This window comes from Podarcis bocagei, assembly GCF_964188305.1.
Source record: "Podarcis bocagei genome assembly, chromosome: 6".
NCBI lineage: Eukaryota > Metazoa > Chordata > Lepidosauria > Squamata > Lacertidae > Podarcis > Podarcis bocagei.
Genome location: NC_138130.1, coordinates 94,930,326 through 94,954,138, shown reverse-complemented (window position 1 = coordinate 94,954,138; position 23,813 = coordinate 94,930,326). Strand labels below are relative to the sequence as shown.

The following is a 23,813-nucleotide window of genomic DNA, read 5'->3' as shown; positions in this document are numbered from 1 at the left end:
GTCAGCAACTAAAGAGGTAACAGGGCTTAGTGAGAGGGGAGCAGAGGCAGAGTCTGTGGGAGAGGGAAGTCCAGAATCAGAAGGAAGCCAAGAGGCAGAGATGAGCCAGGATGCTGAAGAGGCATGGTCCTTCTCGTGCTATGACAAGCTCCCTTCCCCTTGTCTCCCAGAAACAGAAAAGGCATGACAAGAGCAGAGGAGAGATTGGTGACGCAAAGGCACAGTCTCTGATTGCTTGGGAAGAACCCTGGAAAGGAGGGTATGTAGATGGCTGTGGAGAGGTAGGGACTTTCAGTAACCGATTCATGGGGAAGTCCTACCAGGGATGAGACACTGTGCTCCTTGGGCCAGACATTCCTCTGAGTCTGTGCAGATTGTGTTCTTGCTAATAAGAGTTAACTCCAATGTGCACAGTGTGATTTATTGCAGGCTCACTCCTGACAAAAAGAAAATAAGGTTGACCCAATTGGCTGGCTGGGGGCAGGCTAAGGTTGATGGAGCAGCGCCCCATATCGCCTAATGGACCAGGCCTTCACTGCCAACTGGAAGCGAGTGGGGAAACTAAGTGAGGAAAAAGGACAAGGCTTTCTCCTCCCCTCTTTCCTTCAAAAGTCTGGGCTAATTAAGAGTGAAACTACTCCACCCATCAGTTTCCTGAGCTCGACTAATGAAAGTGTTTTCTTTTCGCCCCCAGGGCTGGCTTCAAATCCAGACCACAGAGGTGTGGCAGGCTGGTCAAGGCCGCCGGCTGCCACAGGGATAGCTCACAAAGTCCTTCCATTGCAAATACCTCCCAGGCAGCGATGAGAGGAAGAGGAGAGACACGTGAAGTTTGAGAGCATGGATCCAAAGCTCACACACGCCTGCTTCTTACAGATGGAACTCCCTGCATGTCAGGGAGAGAAATAGCTTCTGCAGAAGAAGACAGGTCTGCAAAAATGCTACCCAGGCTTCAGATGTTAGTAAAGGGAGAATGTTGCACTCAAGCTGCAACGCCCCTCTATGAAACGGATTTGCAAAATAGGGCAGAGCTGCTAGGCTGAGCCGTAAGATGATCTCACTCCCACAAGATGCAGTGATAAGTCACCAACTTGGGTGGCTTAAAAAAATAATGATTAGGCAAATTCCTGAATAGTAAGGCTATCGGTGGCTATGAACCAGGGTGGTTGTGCTCTGTCTTCACTGTCAGGGACTGTACACCTTTATAATAATAATAATTTTTTATTTATACCCCGCCCTTCCAGGTTCAGAAAACCGGGCTCAGGTCGGCTAACAACAAATTTAAAACACTTAATTGTAAAAGCAGTATAGAAACATGAATAACAATAAAATCCAAAGTTCAGAAATCAATTTGGGGGAAATCCATCTAATAAGCATTAGATAGTCACCAGGGCTAGCTGGCTGAATTAGTCCTACTTGGGCCAGCGAGGAGGCCAGGGGAGAATTAGCTGTGGGGTCTCAGAGTGGGTAATCTTCATAAAGGGGAGGGGGAGGGAAGAGAAGGGAAATAAAAGATCAGGCTGAATTCAAATTAAAGGCCAGGCGGAATAGCTCTGTCTTACAGGCCCAACGGAAGGAGGTTAAATCCTGAAGGGCCCTAGTCTCATGGGACAGAGCATTCCACCAGGTCGGCACCATCACTGAAAAGGCCCTGGCCCTGGTGGAGGATCGTCTGACTTCCTTAGGGCCTGGGACCTCTAAACTATGATTATTCATGGACCTTAAGGTCCTCTGCGGGGCATACCAGGAGAGGAGCTCCTGTAAATACGAGGGCCCTAAGCCACAAAGGGCTTTGAATAACACTTATTGGGAATCAGAGGTAGGGAGAGTGCTGTTGCACTCGGGTCCTACTTGCCAGGTATCCCATGGGCATCTGGTCCCTGTGAGAAAGGGATGCTGAACTAGATGGACTGTTGGCCCAATTCAGCATGGCTTTTCTTAACCATGCATCATGGAAAAGAATGCAATTTCATCTTTAAAATATGTCAAGGTTTAACTTTGCTTTTCAGGTGAAGGAACTTCTTGCTGGTACACTCCTTCCTCCAGCTCCCATCCCACTCCTCAGATTTGAGTTTTCACAGGATATAGTTTGCTACAACTGTGCAGTTTATGGTTTGTGCAAACCACAGTTTCCCACAAACCACAACTAGGAACCTACTTCAAGCCACGGTTTCCAACACCCAAATAATTCCAAATTGTTGCAATTTCAATGCATTTAAAATTTGGTTGTAACAACCACTCTTTCTCACAAGCGATGTGTTGTGTAAAAGGTAAATACAGGACTATTTCCTTCTATTCCAAGCTTGAGAAAATAATATATATGTATCAGATCTATGAGACACATAGGAAATCTAGTATAAAAATAAACACACTCTCTACTTATTAATGCATTATGTAGCAAAGTCTCATTTCTTTTCCCCCAAATAACTGGTTTTTCCCACCTGTAAGGCACCACACATACTTTGAAATACCCATCCAGTAGGGAACCACTAAAATCCTTTGCAGGCTACAGCACAGTAATTTGGAATTCAACTTCTACCAAAACTCTGGCCTGCAGGATGATCACCTAATAAGGCTGAAGTATGTCCTGGTTCTTTGACACACAAAAATAGCACAGTCTTTGAAAAGGTCTTAAGCACAACTCTGCACTGCAGGACTCCATGATGGGAGCAAACCCTTCCTTAGTAAATCACAAGTTTGTTCTCAAAAAAATAAAATCTATGCTCTACATTACACTCGCTTGTTGCCGTTAATCCAAGGGAGGTATTGAGTTCCTAATGGTGGAGAAATGAGATTGACATGTCAGGTTTTTAGAGGGGTTTCTTCCGTTTTGAAAAACCTTCCCAAGTCTGAGAAATTGGGGAGAACCCTTCAGAGTCTGGGTGGCTGGCCAAAGCGCCAAGGACGAAACCCAAGTTTTATAGACCTTGTTTGTAGAATCATTCCTCCACCTTGCTTAAAATACTTTGATGCATGTTGGAATGGCATACAAAGGATGAAGAAGTTAAGGCAGTGATGATACACTGGGCTAGTGATTTTGGGTATAACATCCAACTTTCATCTTGGGAAAAGTTGTGGAGAGAAGAAATAAAATTTACAGCATGCTGTGCGTTGAAAGAAAATTGCATGAAAACGATGTACCGGTGGCATCTAACACCAAGTAAGATTGCAAAAATGTATAAAACTAAATCAAATATGTGTTGGAAATGTAAAGAGAAAGAAGGTACTTTTTCCATATGTGGTGGTCATGTACACACACATGTACACATCACCCAAACTCTTTATGGCAGTCGTCATGTGGGACTTCTGTGGAGGAATCTGGTTACATTCTAAACCAGCCCTAAATGGTGCCAGGAATGTCCGCAGAAGGGAAGACAGTGGTAGATTTACCAGTTAAAGGTACCTTTACCAGTTAAAGGTAAAGGGTAAAGGGACCCTTGACCATTAGGTCCAGTCGTGGCCAACTCTGGGGTTGCGGCGCTTATCTCACTTTATTAGCCAAGGGAGCCGGCGTACAGCTTCCGGGTCATGTGGCCAGCATGACTAAGCCGCTTCTGGCGAACCAGAGCAGTGCACGGAGACACCATTTACCTTCCCGCTGGAGCGGTACCTATTTATCTACTTGCACTTTGACGTGCTTTCGAACTGCTAGGTTGGCAGGAACAGGGACTGAGCAACGGGAGCTCACCCCGTCATGGGGATTCGAACCGCCGACCTTCTGACTGGCAAGTCCTAGGCTCTGTGGTTTAACCCACAGCGCCACCCGCGTCCCTAGATTTGCCAGTTACACAACACCATTTAAAAGGGAGCAGAGTATCAGGTGACAAGATGGGGGAAAAGGACAGGATTTTCTTAATAAATGCATTCCTCCTACTTAACAGAGATGCTGCGTCGAGGGGGGGAAATGATGCTTTTCGAGAGATCCGCAAGGAGGAGGATGGCAAAGAGGGGGTTACTGCGTTCAAAGGATGTGCCAAAAATGAAAAAGAACAGCGTCTTGTGTGTGCTGTGGACTGTAGTCTTGCTCCAGAAATAGCTCTGGGGGAAGGTGCCAGCTATTATTAGAATGCGAGCTACTTGCCACTTCTTTCAAGCTTATTAAGACTCAGAAAATGAAAAAATACAGAAGCAATAGAAATAATGATAGTGGTGATTTTATTCTTTATACTATGCCCATCTGGCTGGGTCCCTCCCCCCCCCCAAAAAAAAATGAGGAGGGGAAGCCCTAATGGGTTCTCATTGCCCCACATGAGCACAGCTTCCTCTGTCTTCATAACGAGGGATGGGAAACCTCAGGCCCTGAATGCAGCTCCCCCAAAAACTTCTCTGTCTGGTCCTTGGGCCAGGTCTCCAGGGCCACCCACACTCCTGAGTCACATCTATTACCAGCCCTGCTTTGCACTGCCCTGAGTGTTTTTGCCTAGCTAGAAAGCCCCTGAACTCTTCATCAATCTGCATGTTTGCCTGGAGGGAGCATAGAGAGAGAAAATAGCCTAATGGACACGGGTGGAAGTCACGTTTATGGCTCCACACACTTTCCCCTGTGGCTCCGCTCACCACTGGTATGCACCCCCCCCCCAGAAAAAGTTTCTCAGAAAAGGTATATGGCAACAAGAAACCAAATCTTCAGTGTCATTGGCCCAGCCAGCCCTGTGGAACTCACTGCCACTAGAGATACAGCAGGATCCTTCTGTTTCAACCTGAACTTTTTCCTGTGCTGCCACCACCCTATGAAAGCCTTTCTGGCAACATAGGAACCAGGGAATCTGCCTTATACAGAGTCTGACCATTGGTCCATCTAGCTCAGCCTTTCTCAGCCTGTGGGTCCCCAGATATTGTTGAAGTACAACTCCCATCACCCCTAGCTAGCAAGGCCAGAGCTCAGGGATGATGGGAGTTGTAGTCCAACAACATTTGGGGACCCATAGGTTGAGAACAGCTGATCTTGCTTCTCTACTGTCTGCACTGACGGGTAGATTTCAGATGAGAATCTATCTGGAGACGCCACAGAGTGAACCCAGAGTGAACGATGCAAACATTCTGCCACTGAGCTGTGGCGCCTCTCTCAGGAATATCAGAGGCTAGCCAGAGGTCCTTTGGGTAACGTTTATGCCGCTGCTGCATTTAAGTACGAAACATCTCTCATCAGGAGGGCACAATAAACAAACTCATTTGGAAAGACTTACAGGATTACGTGGGTTCCTTGGTTTAGAATCCAGGAAGATTGCGGGAGTCTAGTTAGGGCTGAATGTTTATCAGTTTCTGGGAAGCGATTTGAGACGTATTTTATTGCTGCTTCTGTGCTTTGTATTGTCTGCCCTTTCGTGCTTTTTAACAGTTTCTACGCAGCGCAGAAAGGAAGTTTACGGCTTCTCGTTTTTATTTGCTGGCAGATGTGCAAAGAGCTCTTTGAAGCCAGGCTGGCAGGGCAGAAAAGAATTAATAAAAGTATCCGGGCACTATATAATTATGCAGTTCAAGCAAGCAACATTACGTATAAAACCAGCCAAGGCATATCTAGTAGCACAAAACAATCATAGAATCATAGAATCATAGAGTTGGAAGAGACCACAAGGGCCATCGAGTCCAACCCCCTGCCAAGCAGGAAACACCATCAGAGCACTCCTGACATATGGTTGTCAAGCCTCTGCTTAAAGACCTCCAAAGAAGGAGACTCCACCACACTCCTTGGCACTCGTTTCTCAAGCAACAGAGCTTCTGTGTTGTATACCACCTTATGATCTTCAAATGAAGGGCTATATATAAATTTAATAAATAATAATATCAGCAATGTCCTTTGCACGTGTGGTGATCCTAGCTCAGCTTTCATCCACCAGACATTCTGGACTACAACTCTCATAAACTCCTGCTTCCCAGGTTGGAGAAAGCCATCTTAGATACATACAATTTATTGCATTATATTTGCAATGCAGGAACAGGGAGAAACGAGCTCTGCCCTTCACCATCAGGGCTTGCTCTGAGCTCTCAGGTGCCAACAGGGTTTTCTGGGCTCAGTACATTGAATGTGGATTGGGGCCCAGACAAATTAAGATGGTCTCACTGGTGCTGCAATCTGCAGGATGCTCAGCTGCCCTATAAGCAAAGTAAAGGAAATTTGAGGGTTATTTTTAAAAGTTTTTTAAAGGGGGAGAGACAAGAGATTGGGGGGGGGGGACAGGACTTGCGTCTTGAGTGTTCTGGGTTGTCTTTTAACAACAACCCTGGGTAAAGGTAAAAGGTAAAGGACCCCTGGATGGTTAAATCCCATCAAATTTGACCATGGGGTAAGACACTCATCTCTGCTTTCAGGTTAGGGAGCCGGTGTTTGTCCACAGACAGCTTTCTGGGTCATGTGGCCTGCATGACTAAACCGCTTCTGGCGCAACGGGACACTGTGATGAGTGCCAGAGCACATGGAAATGCTGTTTATTTTCCCATTGCAGCGGTACCTATTTACAGTGGTACCTCGGGTTACAGACGCTTCAGGTTACATACGCTTCAGGTTACAGACTCAGGTAACCCAGAAATAGTGCTTCAGGTTAAGAACTTTGCTTCAGGATGAGAACAGAAATCAGGCTCTGGTGGCACGGCAGCAGCAGGAGGCCCCATTAGCTAAAGTGGTGCTTCAGGTTAAGAACAGTTTCAGGTTAAGTACGGACCTCCAGAATGAATTAAGTACTTAACCAGAGGTACCACTGTACTTTAAAGCTAGGGTGTGGATTTGACCTGAAACTATGGGGGGGGGGGGGAGGAAGGAACTGAAAGAGAGGAGGGTACCAGCCACTTAGGAGTATGGGCCAAGACACGAGGATTTTTAGAATTAAAAACACACTCCCTGCTAAACACACCAACCTGATTCTTCATGGGAGCCATCTGGATTCCTGCCAAAGGAACAAAATGCTCTGTGCAGCAACTGCTGTTGCATGCGACTCTGGTTTGAGCTAAACAAGAATGCAGCAACAGAGTTTCGCAAATAAAGGTCTAGATGATAGTCTCGTCCGCAAGTACCCTTGATGTCAATCACGCTGCAGCTTAGGCAGCAGGATCCGATGAGGCAACACATAGGAATTCTGGCAATGCCTGAGAAATAATCTGAGACTGTTTATTGCCTCTTTCCACGGGGCTGCAAGTATTCCCCTTCCCCGCCTCCCCCCTTTCCCCAATCCTTTCCAGCTGTGACACAGCAAAGAGCAGAAATCTCAAGACCCTAATTAACCCAGAATGAAAACACCCACCATGAGTCCCATGTCATTCTCCATAATCCTCTGCTCTGCGACTAACTTTTAACAGGTCTGACGGGCTGCAAAATTGTCTCCCTCAGATAAGTTACACCCACATCACACACAAAGGGGTCTTTAATCACCTCCACCCCCAACACAGGCTCTTTTAAGGCCCCCCCATCCTCAGGCACCCTCAAGAGCTCAACCTCAGGAGCTCACACAGTGATAGAGCCTCTATAGCTATTTGCAGCACGAAAGAGGGAATTAAAGGGTACCGTATTTTTCACACCATAGGATGCACCGGACAATAGGATGCACTTTGTTTTAGAGGGGGGAGAACAAGAAAAAAAATTATCCCCCTCTCTGCCCAGCACCCCTTCAGCGAAGCGGCAGGAGGCGCTGCGCAGAGAGGGGGAGAACTTTCCCCCTCTTGTTTTCCCGCTCTAAAACAAGGTGCCGTTTAAGGTGCGTTCAGGCGGCTACCTTGGAAGCCTGGAGAGCGAGAGGGGTCGGTGTGCACTGACCCCTCTCGCTCTCCAGGCTTCAGGTTCCTTTCGACCTGTTCTTTGGGGCTGGGGGGGGGAAGCCCACCACCAGCCCCAAAGAGCAGGTCAGGGAGCAGCGGAAAGGCGCAGTGGAGAGGCTGCTGCCATAGCCACGCGTCACCTCTCCAGCCGGGAGAAGGTCGCGGGGCTATGGCTTCTTTAGCCCCTCACGCGCTCTCCCAGCTGGAGAGGTGGTGCGCGGCTAAAGAGGATCCTGCCATAGCCGCGCGTCACCTCTCCAGCTGGGAGAGGGTCGCGGGGCTATGGTGTCTTCGCTCCATAGGACGCACACACATTTCCCCTTCATTTTTGAAGGGAAAAAAGTGCGTCCAAGAGAGCGAAAAATACAGTATTTTGCCTGTGTCCAGGCTCAGGAAAAGCTGGAATTCACAAGAACACAAGAAATTCACTGGAATTCTAGGAGACATCCATAAAAAGGTAAAGGGACCCCTGACAGTTAAGTCCAGTCACGGATGACTCTGGGGTTGCGGCACTTATCTTGCTTTACCGGCTGGCGTTTGTTCGCAGACAGTTTTTCCGGGTCATGTGGCCAGCATGACTAAGCCGCTTCTGGCAAAACCAGAGCAGCGCACGGAAACGCAGTTTACCTTCCCACCGGAGTGGTACCTATTTATCTACTTGCACTTTGAGTTGCTTTCAAACTGCTAGGTGGGCAGGAGCTGGGACCGAGCAAAGGGAGCGCACCCTGTCGCAGGGATTCGAACCGCCAGCCTTCTGATTGGCAAGCCCAAGAGGCTCAGTGGAATTCTAGGAGACATCCATACTCAAAGTGGAATTCTAGGAGACATACATTTAAAACACTGTGATACCACAGCCATGGCGTCCCCCCAAAGAATCCTGGGCGCTAGAGAGACATAGCCCAGAAAAGCCGCAAGGGCCAGACCAGGGCCGGATTTAGGTTTGATGAGGCCCTAAGCTACTGAAGGTAATGGGGCCCTTTATATGTCCAGCTGTCCTTTGTCAACAACAAATTGTTGCTGTTTTTTTGTGTTGAATATATGCTATATGGTAATTTATAGACCTAATAGGTATCTATTAGGTATCCCATGGACTGCAAGAAGATCAAACCTCTCCATTCTTAAGGAAATCAGCCCTGGGGTCTCACTGGAAGGACAGATCCTGAAGCTGAGGCTCCAATACTTTGGCCACCTCATGAGAAGAGAAGACTCCCTGGAAAAGACCCTGATGTTGGGAAAGATGGAGAGCACAAGGAGAAGGGGATGACAGAGGATGAGATGGTTGGATGGTGTTTTCGAAGCTACCAGCATGCGTTTGATCAATCTGCGGGAGGCAGTGGAAGACAGGAGTGCCTGGCGTGCTCTGGTCCATGGGGTCACGAAGAGTCGGACATGACTTAATGTCTAAACAACAACAACAAATAGGTATCTAAAGCTATTTGCACATAACAGTCCATGCAGAATGTAGGCATCCTATATATAGAAATGAGCAAAGCAGTGATATTTTAGGGAGCAGGCTAGCAGGCGGGGCCCATTACTTACATCATGGGAGCCTACACAACACAAAACACTGTTGCTGTATGTAGCTTTTATTTTATTTGTTTTTTATCTTATATTTTGGAAATGTACATCCAGGTTTTTTTTCGTTTAATTTTTTTGGGGCCCTCCCAAGAGAGTGGGGCCCTAAGCTATAGCTTGTTTAGCTTATATGTAAACCCGGCACTGGGCCAGACAGAGCGGCCCCCGCTAGGCCTCAGGTTCCCCAACATGACTCTAACAAACATATATCTCTGCATAGCTCATCAATAATTGTATTGGGATGTGCCTTCTAATTGTGAGCTGCTGCTGGAGCCCATCTAGGCTGAAAAGAACAGCATGTCTAATAAATAACCCCCACTTGCTTCCTCAGCAATTAGCATCCAATTAACAATTGCCATCGCCACGCTGTTAACAGCTTCGCCGTTTCTGCAAAGCTGTGCAGTTTCCCATGCATAAGGGGTTTTCTGCTGCTAAATTAAGCACAACTGGCAAAGGCCTCCTCCCTATGAGCAGATCTCTTCTGAGAAGCCATCCCAGGCACAGTTCCTCAGCAGTGACTGAGTGGCTTCCAAGAAAGATGGGCTTAGGTGTTAACCATAAAAAAGGATGCATTTGGCCCTGGGAAGGGTGGCAGGGTGCAAATCTGGCCCTCAGGCTGAAAGCGGATTCACACCAATGACACAGGCCTTAAATCCAGGCCTGTTGCACATAATCTGTCAATTGGAATGCCTGGCGGTGGCGTTTAATCGCTCCAACCAAGTGCTGAGTCAGCACCACCACGAGGCAGAATAGCCTTGGGGCTGGTTCTCCCTTGCCGCCCTGCCACCCCGCAAGGAGCTGAGTCATCGCTCAGCTCTCAGAGGATGTAAGCACAGCTGCACGGGCCTCATCCATGCCAATATCTCCAAGAGCTTTTTTGCATTGCGCAATACTTAATTCCTTTCTTGCAGAGATTCCAGATGAATTGTGGTGCCCTGGAATCCTGTATCCAGTTCTGGGCACTACAATTTAAGAAGGATACAGTGGTACCTTGGCTTAAGAACTTAATTCATTCTGGAGGTCCATTCTTAACCTGAAACTGTTCTTAACTAGAGGTGTACTTTCAGTAATGGGGCCTCCTGCTGCTGTTTCGCGGCCACCACACGATTTCTGTTCCCATCCTGAAGCAAAATTCTTAACCCGAGGTATTATTTCTGGGTTAGCTGAGTCTGTAACCTGAAGTGTCTGTAACCCGATGTACCACTGTATTGTGTGTTTCTGTGAACCGCCCTGAGACCCCTGGGGTATAGGACGATATATAAATTCAATAAATAAATAAGCCGGAACGTGTGCAGACGAGGGCGACCAACATGATCAAGGGTCTCAAAACCAAGCCTTATGAGGAGTTGGAAGATATGAAAGCCATCTTCAAATATCTCAAGGGCTGCCATGTGGAAGAGGGAACAAGCTGGTCTGGAGCACAGCTTCGAAAAGCTTTTACAGAGCTACGACTAAATACAATAAGCTCTGCTTATAGAGATGGGAGACATAGAGGCATACCCAAAAATGAATGTGTTTGCATTAGGGGATGTTCTGAAGTAGAGGACCTTATGCATTATATCTTGCACTGTCCGTTATATAATGATGCAAGAAAAAGATTTTTGGAACCTATAATGACAGGGTCCCCTGGCCAGAACCCCCTTGATATGATGTTATATCTCCTTGCAGACACAGATAAGTATGTGACCTGGCGGGTAGCACTTTTTGCAACTGCTGCTAGGAAAATTAGAGCAAATTATATAGCCAAGGTAGCCATTAACTGTAAAGGAGATGAATTTATTTGATCCTATCTATCTACCTCAGGCTATGCTCTATCTTTGTCACCAAACTCTGAGTATAAATTGCACGCTGTATTAATTGATATTGTTTTTAACATTAGTGACCATGTGATGATTTTAGCTTATGAATTTTATCGTTTAATGTTTTTATTTGTACATTGGGGTACTTTTATAGCTTTGTTTAGAGTATGTAATGTTTTAATAATATAATGTTTTAAGTCTTTTTTTACCAATTCAGTATATTTTCTTTTAATTGTCAAATAATTCTGTGTACATTGCGGCAGCCTTTGGCTATGTGCAATAAAACTGACTGAGACTGAGACTGAGCTGGTCTGGAGCGTAGGACCCGAACCAATGGCTTCAAGTTACAAGAAAGGAGATTCTGACTATAAACATCAGGCAGAATTTTCTGAAGGTAAGAACTGTTAGACAGTGGAACGGACTCCCTCAGGAGCTGGTGGACTCTCCTTCTTTTTTAAGCAGAGGTCGGATAGCCATCTGCCATGGATGCTTTAGTTGAGATTCCTGCATTGCAGGGGTTGGACTGGACAACCCTTGGGGTTCCTTCCAACTGATTCAATATAGGGAGCTCAGTCCTGCTTGGTCACGCTCTCTCACCCCCCACCCTTGCAGACCAACTATCCCATGTGGGTGGTCCAAAACTGGTCCATAGGGTGGGGTTAGGAAGATCAAAATCTTGACTAGATGATCCTCAGGGTCCCTTCCAACTCTATGGTTCTATGATTCCATGAGACCTTCTCCCTTCCTGGAGCCTTTATGATGGGCTGGTTCATAATAGCCAGCAACCACCTACAATCACCACCACTTGTGGTAGCATCTAGGAGGATGCACTGCTGCCCCCAAGCTCATGACCTGGCTGTGATCACACAGAGGCACCCATTTTAACAGCTCGTATATCCGCACAGTGCAGGAGTGGGGGGACTTTTTTTAAGCCCGAGGGCCACAGCCCATCCTAAGCAACGTTCTGAGATGTCGCCTAGCAGGTGCAATACTGGGCAGCGCAATAAGCTAAAACAAAAAGCTTAAAAACTATGGAATAAAAGGAAACATCTTGGCAGAATTAGACTGATCCCTGTATTGTATAAATATAAGTTTGTAGGGAGGGTAAAAAGAAATTATATAAGAAATATGTAACTGTGCGGTACAAAGTAATGGATAGATAAAGTACAGTGAGATTAATTGGAAGTCAGTTTTAAATTTCTTCTCTATAAGTTTTAGAATTGTGTTCAATATCAGGAGTATATATGATGATAATTATATTAATCTTGTATCTTATAGTGTGGTGGTTTGTTTGTTTTTTCTGTTGTTTGTTTGTTTGTTTACTTGTATGTCTGTTTTCTCATGAATTTATTTTAAATTAATAAAGATACGTTATAAAATAAAAAAGCTAAAAACCAAACCAAAACTCATGCCAACAATCTGCATAGCTGGATGGAAATGCCTAAACAAAAGCCTTCTTCGCAGGTGTCGAAAAGAGCGGCGTGAAGGCACCTGCCTGATGCCAATAGGCAGGCAGTTCCAAAGTTTAGGCACTGCCACGCTAAAAGATCAAATACGGAAGGTGTATTATGTGGCGCACCTGAAACACTGCCCATTCTGCAGATACATATAGGGTAAAGTGTTCTTATCAAGGTTATGTAATAAGCATTAGCATACACAGCATTCCCAGAGGGAATGGTTTCCACTAAGGACAGGATTTGGCCTTCGGCCCCTCTGCTGAAACATTTTCTTCCTTCCTTTCTTTTTTTTAACCACCCAATGAACGCTTCCAGCAGCAAGAACAGCTCTCTTTTGTGCTCCATCTCTGACAACTCAGCCCTCAAAGATTTCTTCTTGGCCACTACGGACTTGACCTGCCCTGGCAATGGCCTTCTTTGAAATGCCAATATTCATGCATCATGAGCGTTGGCAACAGCTTGGAAAGGAAAGGACTCTGTGGTTCATTTAGCCCAATTTTCTAAATTGCACGCTGACATCATTTTAAATTTATTTTTATTTTTCATAAAATGAGATGATAAAAACGTTCAGTGTAGCAGTGGAATTTTATTTAATTTTTTTAAAAAATATGAATATTGCAGGCACGTGGTAATTCGTCTATGGACTAAACTGGTCTTTCAATTATCCCTAGGGTCCATAGAATAATAATTGCTTGGAGATCCTAAACTAAGCTAGGTAGTATGTGTGCCTGTGTGTAGATACCATCTCTTCCTCAATGTGGACTACAACTCCCATCATCCTTTGCCATCGGCCATCCTGGCCAGGGCTAATGCGAGTCCAACAACTTCTGGAATATATCAGGTTGGAGAAATAATAATAATAATAATAATAATTTATTATGTATACCCCGCCCATCTGGCTGGGCTTCCCCAGCCACTCTGGGTGGCTTCCAAAAAAATATTAAAATACTGTAATACATCAAACATTAAAAGCTTCCCTAAACAGGGCTGCCTTCAGATGTCTTCTAAAAGTCTGGTAGTCGTTGTTCTCTTTGACATCTGGTGGGAGGGCATTCCATAGGGAGGGCGCCACTACCAAGAAGGCCCTCTGCCTGGTTCCCTGTAACTTGGCTTCTCGCAGTGAGGGAACCGCCAGAAGGCCCTCGGAGCTGGACCTCAGTGTCTGGGCTGAACGATGGGGGTGGAGACGCTCCTTCAGGTATACTGGACCAAGGCCGTTTAGAGCTTTAAAGGTCAGCACCAACACTTTGAATTGTGCTCGGAAACATACTGGGAGCCAACGTCGGTCTTTCAAGACTGGTGTTATATGGTCTTGGCAGTCGCTCCCAATCACCAGTCTAGCTGCCGCATTCTGGATTAGTTGTAGTTTCTGGGTCACCTTCAAAGGTAGCCCCACGTAGAGCGCATTGCAATAGTCCAAGCGGGAGATAACCAGAGCATGCACCACTCTGGCGAGGCAGTCCGCGGGCAGATAGGGTCTCAGCCTGTGTACCAGATGGAGCTGGTAAACAGCTGCCCTGGACACAGAATTGACCTGTGCCTCCATGGACAGCTGTGAGTCCAAAATGACTCCCAGGCTGCGCACCTGGTCCTTCAGGGGCACAGTTACCCCATTCAGGACCAGGGAATCCTCCACACCTGCCTGCCTCCTGCCCCCCAAAACAGTACTTCTGTCTTGTCAGGATTCAACCTCAATCTGTTAGCTGCCATCCATCCTCCAACCGCCTCCAGACACTCACACAGGACCTTCACTGCCTTCACTGGTTCTGATTTAAAAGAGAGGTAGAGCTGGGTATCATCTGCATACTGATGAACACCAGAAACCTGATCTATAGCTATGACGGGTGACGCAAATGTTTGCAACCCAAGGGCCGCACTCCCTTCTGGCCTGTCCCCAAGTTAACCTCTTCCAGAGCAGAGGGAGAAGGCATTTGGGTGCAAACCACAGTGGTGAACTCCAAGTTTTGATAGTTGCACTGGTAACACGTCACTAAATAGGAAACGAAAGCAGGGACTTGCCATGCAAAACACTGCCGTTAATTCAGCCTTATCCAGCCTTGATTTTGCTTAGACAAGGAAAGCCCCTCTTCCAGAAGCCGCAGATTTGTTAAAACAACTTCTAAATCCTTTTGCTCACAGCTCCACTATCGCACAACAGAGGTTGATCCTGCCACCCAAAACCAACAGCACAGGCCCCTAGCAAGAAAACCCTACTGTGGGCTGCAACCCATGCTAGTCATTTTCAAGATCAAATCCTCTGGGTTGAAGCCAATGCATTATTTATCTATTTGTTGCATTTGTACCACACGTTTTCCCTCCACGGAGCTCGAGGGAGTTTACATGGTTCCCCCATGCTCAATGAATACCCACAACGACCCTGCGAGGTTGGGTTAGGCTGAGACCAAATGGCCAGCCCAACGTCACCCAGTGAGTTTCATGGCTGATTGTCCTAGTCTGACAACTCTAACCATTACGATGCACTGCAGCACTAAGGAGAACGTTCCATGGGCGCAAATCTTTCCACTTGTGCAACAGAACCTTCTCCCACTGTCTCCTCACCCTGTGCACCCCCTAAATCTGTTGTAGGGGTCCCCCCGACACTGTGAAGCAAATCTGGAGAGGGCATGGGGCACGAAAAGCAGGAACAAGGAGGGAAATGCCATTATGTTAAGTGGAAATCCTTCTGCTGACGAGACACAACAGAGTATCACCCATATACAGTGGTGCCTCGCAAGACGAAATTAATTCATTCCGCAAGTTTTTTCTTCTTGCGAGTTTTTCGTCTTGCGAAGCACGGTTTCCCATAGGAATGCATTGAAAATCAATCAATGCGTTCCTATGGAGACCCTCCGGGGACAGAGGGGAAGCGCCGCTCTGTCCCCTCTTTTGAAGCAAGGGGCGGAGAGGAGAAGATCGCTTCTCCCCCTTGCCGCCCCTTGGTTCAAAAGGGCTCCGGGGAGAGAGGGGAAGGCGCTGCGCCTTCCCCTCTGTCCCCGGAGCTTGCGGGGCTGGCAACGGGGAGAAGCGATCTTCTCCGCGCCGCCCCTTGCTTCAAAAGAGGTCCGGAGACAGCGGGGAAGACGCGCTGCGCTTCCCGCTGTCCCCGGAGCTTGCGGGGCAAGCTTCGTCTTGCAAAGCAAGCCCATAGGGAAATTCGTCTTGCGAAGCAACTCGAAAATGAAAAAACCTTTCGTTTTGCGAGTTTTTCGTCTCGCGAGGCGTTCGTCTTGCGGGGCACCACTGTAACTGACTTAGGTCCATTTGTTCTATTTTGAATAATATTATTTATATTTATGGAGTAGTGGTACCTCGGATTACATACGCTTCAGGTTACAGACTCTGCTAACCCAGAAATATTACCTCGGGTTAAGAACTTTGCTTCAGGATGAGAATAGAAATCGTGCTCCAGCGGCACGGCGGCAGTGGAAGGCCCCATTAACTAAAGTGGTGCTTCAGGTTAAGAACAGTTTCTTTTTTTTTTTTTTTTTTTTAAATATTTTTATTGGGTTTTCACATTTTATATAAACACAAACAGCACACCAAAACAAACATAAAAAACAACGAACATGAATAGTTCCCAAAAATCTTATTTTCTAACCCTAGTCCTTGACTTCCCCCCACCCCCTCCCCTGCATCCCTATTCCCAAATTTATGTCAGCAAGTTGGCATTTCTTCCGTCTTAATATTAGTCCTTTTATAAAAAACAAAAGTAAATTTTCCCTAAGTTGGACCCCAATTCTCTTCCCTCGATTTCTCATTTTTTCTTACATAATTTTCTTATTACTAAACCCCCTGTTCTTGAGTGTTGTTTAAATTTAATACTTCCCTCCCTCCCATCCCCGCTTTGCGTCCTTTCCCAAGACATGTCCAAAATAACAGTTTTTAGCCTGGATTCCGCACATCCGAGGCTCTCAATTCTCTTTCAGTCCCTCTCCGCCGGTTTTGTTGGTAGTCCTTTTTGTCTATCATCGAGTCTCGAAAGATTTCCTTAACAATCAATCCAATCAGTCCATAGTCTCTTCCCATATTTAAAGGCAACTGCTGAGGAATTTCCACAAGGCCTAAGTCTTGCTGATAGTCAAAATCAAAGTCTATGTGGAGGCCCCAATTGTATTTCTTTATTTCGAGTTCCTGAATTCCATAAAGTCCCAGGGCCTCCACTTTCGTCTTCTGTATCTTTCGTAGGCTTAAAGTGGATTTAATCCAATAGTCTCCTTGCTTATGTTCTCCAGATGTCGGCTTCTGGTTAGTACTTTCCCAGATAACTTGTTCTCTTTCTTGTTTTGTCTTCTCCTCTTCTTTGTTTATTGTTTCAAATTCAGCTGTGGGTTCTTTCTCACTCAGAGCCTCATTACTTTCAGCAGAACTACTTGTTTCCAAATCCAAGGTCGTCAATTGTTTACTCATAGCTGTAGTCTGCTCCTGTAAGGTTCCCACCAGTGAGAACATCCTTTCGATTTCTCTCAGTATCTTTCCACCCACAGCCATTGTAATTCCACAGAATTCCCCCTAGAGGGAATCTGGTTACTGAGTAACCTTTTCTCCAACAATCCTCTGTCCTATTATTGTTTCTTTGTTTCCCAAAATTTTAGTTCAATTGTAACTCCTTTTAATCCGGAGAGGTCTTAAACAGCAATTTTTTTTCACTATTAATAGTCCATTTGACAGCTTTTGACAGCTGTCAAATTCTGCTCCTCTATACAGGCTCCAAAGCAGGTCGCTCCCGGGCCCGGGAGGGAGGGTTGTTTGCCACAAAACAAAGACTCTTCCAACACTCCACTCTCCTGCTCAAATTTACCTTTCTAAATCTTGGAAGTTACTGTCTTTTTAAAACTCACCCTTTACAGGGTAGGCACTCCAGCTTAGCTCTTATTTCGTTGCTCTGGATCGTCTGCAAGGGGGGGTGTGGGGACTTCCTTTTAGCACACCCCCCGGTCGTCTCAAATTCAGAAGGTAAAAATTTTAAAGTTCAGTTCCAAATTACTCACGGGTTCTTTTTTCAGTCCGAATTTCAAGGAAGGAAGTCAGCGCTCTCCAGTTATGGCTCGCGGCTTCGCTCAGCGGCGGTAGCGGTCGACTCTCAGTGCCACGCCGTCCCCTGTATCCCCTCCGTAGCCTTTAAAAAGGCTCATTGCGAATCAGGGGGGGCGCTTAAGGCACCCGCCGAGTCTTCAGTCCGCAGGCTTCCGCGCCTGCGGTTTTTAAGGGTCCCCGTGTCGCCGGCACGGCAAAGACCCATCCACCGCTGAGCCGATTCCCTCCGGAGCTCGGAGGGAATCCGCCATTTCCCGATCGCGCCAACCCGGAAGTCCGGTTAAGAACAGTTTCAGGTTAAGAACGGACCTCCAGAACGAATTAAATACTTAACCCAGGGTACCACTGTACAGTGGTACCTCTGTTGTCAAACATTTCGGGTTCTCAAACACTGAAAACCCAGAAGTAAATGCTTCCGTTTTCGAACGCTTTTCAGAACTCGAACGTGTGACACAGCTTCCACTGAGTGCAAGAAGCTCTTGCAACCAATGGGAAGCCACGCCTTGGTTTTTGAACGTTTTGGAAGCCGAACGGTCTTCCAGAACAGATTACGTTTGAGAAACGAGGTACCACTGTATACACATTTAATAAATAATAATAGCACATAATCTAAATGTTTGGCTCTGCATTGCTTTCCTGCTGCAACACTTTGGGTGGCTGCACAGAGCAGACCTATTTGCAAAAAAAAACCCACAGTTGGCAAGTCACTATAATATCGATATCCTGTCACGTTTTGTTTTTTTTTTTAAAAAAAAAGGAAGGGAAAACTGCTGACTGCTGAACTGTGTGTCTGCAAAGCTAGCAGTGGCAGTTCTCCAAAAGATAGGGAAAGCTTTGCTCCAAAGTACATAAATTACACCTCCTGCAGAAAGAAATGAAAGGTGTTTAGCTGGGTAAATGAGATGACTTAAGGCACAGCTCCCACACAAAGTAAAGAGGGGAGCAATCCTGTCTCAGGTCCTAGTGGGGGAACCACAAGATAAAATGCTGGACTAGGTTCTGGGAGACCAGGGTTCAAATCCACACCTGCTACTCAGCCAGGACTCTCACAACGTGGCCTTGGACCAGTCTCAGTCTCTCAACCTTAGCCTACAGGGTTGTTGCCAGGATAAAATTGGGAAGGGGACCCGTGTCTCTGAGCCTCTTGAAGGAGAGGGGTGTTATAAATGCGATGAATAAATAAAAAATGCAGCTATCTGCCCATAGAAAAATGAACACAGAGAAGAATTTGGGACCTGCTTTCTTATTCCTATGGGAGTCTGGCATCCACAGATGTCATGGTCTCATCGTCAATAACTTACTTCAGGGTGGGTGTTCAAACTCTTAAAACCTTAATTCCAGGGGAGGCAGGGCAGGATTAACAGTTTAACAGATTTTATTCTGCACCTGGCTATCGGCCACTTGTGACCCAAGGAAGATGCCCAGGTGCTAGGATGGCGCCAGACGTCTACACCATCTGAAAGAGCATATGGTTTTCACATACAGCTGTACCTTGGAAGTCAAACAGAATCCGTTCCAGAAGTCAGTTCAACTTCCAAAATGTTCTGAAACCAAGGCTTGGCTTCTGATTGGCTGCAGGAAGCTCCTGCAGCCAATCGGAAGCCACGGAAGCCCCGTCAGAGGTTTGGCTTCCAAAAGAATGTTCGAAAACTGGAACGCTCACTTCTGGGTTCCGATCGTTCAGGAGTCGATTTGATCAGGAGCCCAAGGCGTTTGAGATCCAAGGAACGACTGTACTAGCAACACATCCTGTAGAGTTATGTATCAGTTATGTTTTATCTGCACAATCAGAATGAATTTCAGGAACCAAAAAGTCCTATTGGGAAATAAGACTTTAGAGCTGCCTTGTCCAAAAATGGCAACTACACATTCCGTTCTGGAGACGGTAACCCTGGCTTAAGGAACCATTTGGCGCCTAGCTTATATACCTGAGTTTCTAACACTGCTTCCAATCTTGAAGCATCCTGCATTTGTCTGATGCTAGTGGCCGCAGGACACTCCATAATTCATGGTCCGGTAAAGGTAAAGGGACCCCTGACCATTAGGTTCAGTCGCGGACAACTCTGGGGTTGCGTTGCTTATCTCGCTTTACTGGCCGAGGGAGCTGGCGTACAGCTTCCGGGTCATGTGGCCAGCATGACTGAGCCACTTCTAGAGAACCAGAACAGCACACGGAGACACCGTTTACCTTCCCGCTGGAGCAGTACCTATTTATCTACTTGCACTTTGACGTGCTTTCGAACTGCTAGGTTGGCAGGAGCAGGGACCGAGTAACGGGAGCTCACCCTATTGCAGGGATTCGAACCACCGACCTTCTGATCGGCAAGTCCTAGGCTCTGTGGTTTAACCCACAGCGCCACCCACGTCCTGGTTTTGTAGGATACTCCAAATGGGGAGAAGCCATTTTGGCATAGTGAAGTGGTTTTCAACCAGTGTTCCGTGGCATCCTGGGTGCCTTGAATGATAGTCAGGGGTGTCGCAGGCAACACCGGCCTCTGTCCCTCTTTCCTTCCCTCTCTCCCTCCTCAGATGCCCTCTTGTGTTGCGGCTTTTGTTGCAGCAGCCCTGGCTACAAGCTCCCCAGGTGAATGGTGCCTCTGGGGCTGGTCAGGGGGTGCTTCCCAGGCCCCTGTGGGGCAGTGTGAGGAGGCACCTCTCTTTGGGGCAGGTGGGGGGGCAGCTCAGAGACCAGAGGCGGCCGCTGCGGCTGCCCAGAGGACTCCCAAGGAGAGGGGAGAAGAGAGGAGGCTGAGGGAACACAAGGGAGAGTGTCTGAAAAGGGGTGAGGGGCTGCCAGCCCTGCAGGCAAGGGGGTGGCATAACTGGGCTTCTGAGCCCCACAGGGGTGCCGCAGAAAGAATATGGTTGCTCAAGGGAGCTGTGGACTCCCAAAGGTTGAAAACCTCTGGCATAGTGGGATTAATTCTTTAGCATATTAATGTTGTGTTTTTACAGTCGGGGAGATCTGCTGCTTCAGATGCCTTTGAAGACACCTTGACTTTACTTAATAGTGTGCACTTTGGGGGCATGGGGTGGGGAGGGGAGGGGGGAGACGACACCAGCAGCTAATTGTCCTGGGCCAATCCTAGTTCAAGCCTGCTACTTGCTTTCCAGCACTGCAGCTATGACTGTGTGTTTATTTCCAATACAAGCCCAAAATGTTTTCAGTCTTATTTGGCCAACAGATATCCACTCTAGGAATGACGTGAACCCGACAAACACCAATTATCTGAAACATTCATCTATTAATAGGTAACTAGCAGAAAACTGGTGGTGGAGGTGTATTGCGGGGTGGGTACAGAGAGACAGAATTATACGCACTTTATTATCTGATTCTAAAGCCTACGCAGGTTATCATAAGTGCAGTTAAGACTATTGGGGGCTGGAAAATAGTAGGCAATACAGAGGAACATGACAGAGAATGTGTGTGTGACATGGAGAAATGGGATGGAATGAGGTTTCTCCTCCCTCTCTCATAAGACCAGAACCTAGGTTTGCCCCCAAAAGCTGAATGTTGCAATATTCATGGCTTATTCACACATCACATAGTTAAAAAGGGTAGAATTCTCTGCTACAACCAGGATGGAGAACAAGCCTACCAATGGCTACTAGTCAAGATGGTTTTCTACCACATCCAGTATCAAAGGAGATGGGCCCATAAATACCAGTCACTGGGAATCGCATTGTTGCGCCCAGGCCCTTTTGGATTTTCTAGAGACATCTGGTTGGCCACAGTGAGAACATGATGCTGGCCTAGACGGGCCTTTCGCCTGATCCAGAAGGCCTCTCCTGATCTTCTTGCATAATGCCGAGACCACGAAGACCTGAAAAAGATTTGCTGATCCACAAGCTACAGCAATGAGAGCAGGACCCACATTACTGGTATGAATGGGTATCATAACCAGGAAGCTGTTTGGGGGCACAAAATCGAAACCTGGGGCAGTTTGCAGGAAAAGTTGCACAGTGTTAGGTTTCCTTGCTTCTTCCAGACTTCAATAAAAGTTTTCATGCAGCACTGTGAGATCAAGAAGAGGAAACATACCTGGGAAGAACTAGGCAAGGTGGACTCCACAGCAGAGACAAAATATGAATTTTATTAACAGAGGATATACACACATGCAAACTCTCTCTCTCTCAGCAAAATAAATAAGTGCAAAAATGAACAAAAGCTTCCAAGCAAGAACAGAGAGGTTTAGTCTAACCTTGTTGAGATGGGGGTTCCTGGTGATGTCATAGCCCCTCTTCTTCACCCCCCTGGCTTTAGTGGGGGAAGGGTAGGCGTCTCCAGAGTAGCAGCATCTGTTCTGGGGGGAGCTGAACACCTGGAGCCGCAGTGTAGCTCCGGCCAGCCGAAGGACGCTTCTGCTAAACGTGGGCATCATCAGCATCGTTGCACAAAGCAGCCGGTGTGGATCTTGCGCTGTTTTCAAGACAAAAGGTTGCACTGAGCAAAGGCGGGTCCTGCCAGCGCTACCAATAGATGGGATGGGATTTGGGGGCGGGGCTGGGGGCTCCCTTTGCATGGAAGGTTAACGGCTCCCTCCCCAAAAGGCCCCCCACCCCAAACTCTGTCCTCCTCTCCCCGGGCCAGAAATGCAAAAGGATAAAAATGACAAAGAGCCATCGCTGCTTACTTTCGCCTCTTTCTCTGCCCTCTCAGTCACATCACCAGCCGGCAAGTGCATCCAGCAGCCTTGGAGGAGGCGACCCGGCAAAGCGAAAGCAAACCCCAGGAAGCAGATCAAGTAACCAAATTTGCAACCCGGAGACTGGCTGCTGCGGAACGGAGCCCAGCGGCGCCTCCGCCTCCCAGTTTCCGTCCTCGACCCCCATCTGGGTTGAGACGCTGGTGCTCCAGGACCGAGGGGAGAAGAAAGAGGAAAAGTTGTGCTTTAGCAGAGAGAGATCCCTATGAGCTTGTAGAGCGATAGAGTGAGGAAACAGAGCAAAGAAAGGAGAAGGCGGAGCTGAGGTTCGCAGGCGCCGTGCGCTCTGCGTAATCTCCAAGGTTGCACTTGAAATCGAAGGAATTTGGCTGCAGCTGGGGCCAGGATGTGTTGGCAGTGGGGCAGTTAGAACCACAGAATTGTACAGTTGGAAGAGACGCTGAGGGTCATATAGTCCAACCCCCCCCCCCATGCAGGAATCTCAACTAGATGTCCGATGGCCAGCCAACCTCTGCTTGAAAACCTCCAAGCTAGCAGAGTCTACCAGCTCTCGTGGCAGTCTGTCCCACTGCCCAACAGCTCTTACTGTCAGAAAGTTCTTCCTGACGTCTAGTCAGAATCCCCTTTCATGTAACTTGAAGCCAGTGGTTCGGGTCCTAGCCTCCAGAGCGGGAGGAAACATGCTTGCTGCATCCTGCATGTGACAGATATTTGATACAGTGGTACCTCGGGTTAAGAACTCAATTCGTTCTGGAGGTCCGTTCTTAACCTGAAACTGTTCTTAACCTGAAGCACCACTTTAGCTAATGGGGCCTCCCGCTGTCCCTGTGCTGCCGCAGCACGATTTCTGTTCTCATCCTGAAGCAAAGTTCTTAACCCGAGGTACTATTTCTGGGTTAGCGGAGTCTGTAACCTGAAGCGTCTGTAACCCGAGGTACCACTGTACTTGAAGATGGCTATTGTATCTCCCCTCAGCCTCCTCTTTACCAGGCTAAACATACCCATTTCCCTGGGAAAGGTTTGCTATTTCCTATAATCCATAATAATCCATAAAAAGGTAAAGATAAAGGACCCCTGACAGTTAAGTCCAGTCGTGAACGACTCTGGCGTTGCGGTGCTCATCTCACTTTACAGGCTGAGGGAGCCGGCATTTGTCCGCTCCGCGGACAGTTTTTCCGGGTCATGTGGCCAGCATGACTAAGCCGCTTCTGGTGCAATGGAACACCGAAACCAGAGCAGCGCACGGAAACGCCGTTTACCTTCCCACCGGAGTGGTACCTATTTATCTACTTGCACTGGTGTGCTTTCAAACTGCTAGGTTGGCAGGAGCAGGGACCGAGCAACAGGAGCTCACCCCGTCAGAGGGATTTGAACCGCTGACCTTCTGATCAGCAAGCCCAAGAGGCTCAGTGGTTTAGACCACAGCACCACCCACGTCCCTGTAAATAATCAATAGAAACTTGGAAAACTGTCTTATACAGAGTCAGACCATCTTCCACCTAGCTCAGTATTGCCTGCACTGACTGGTAGCAGCA

The 23,813-nt window shown here is 47.3% G+C and overlaps 1 protein-coding gene across 1 annotated transcript in view; it reads right to left on the bottom strand.

The window, feature by feature from the left end:
* ME3 (malic enzyme 3) overlaps nucleotides 1–22,530 on the bottom strand; it is a 94,858-nt gene extending 72,328 nt beyond the window's left edge. The window contains exons 1-2 of the mRNA XM_081197380.1: nucleotides 22,246–22,530; nucleotides 21,814–22,031 (exon numbers count right to left, since the gene is read on the bottom strand). Of these exons, the coding sequence (XP_081053506.1) occupies nucleotides 21,814–21,999 (186 nt within the window). The 5' untranslated portion in view covers nucleotides 22,000–22,031; nucleotides 22,246–22,530. The remainder of the gene's footprint in view (nucleotides 1–21,813; nucleotides 22,032–22,245) is intronic.
* Between the last annotated feature and the right edge of the window lie 1,283 nt (nucleotides 22,531–23,813).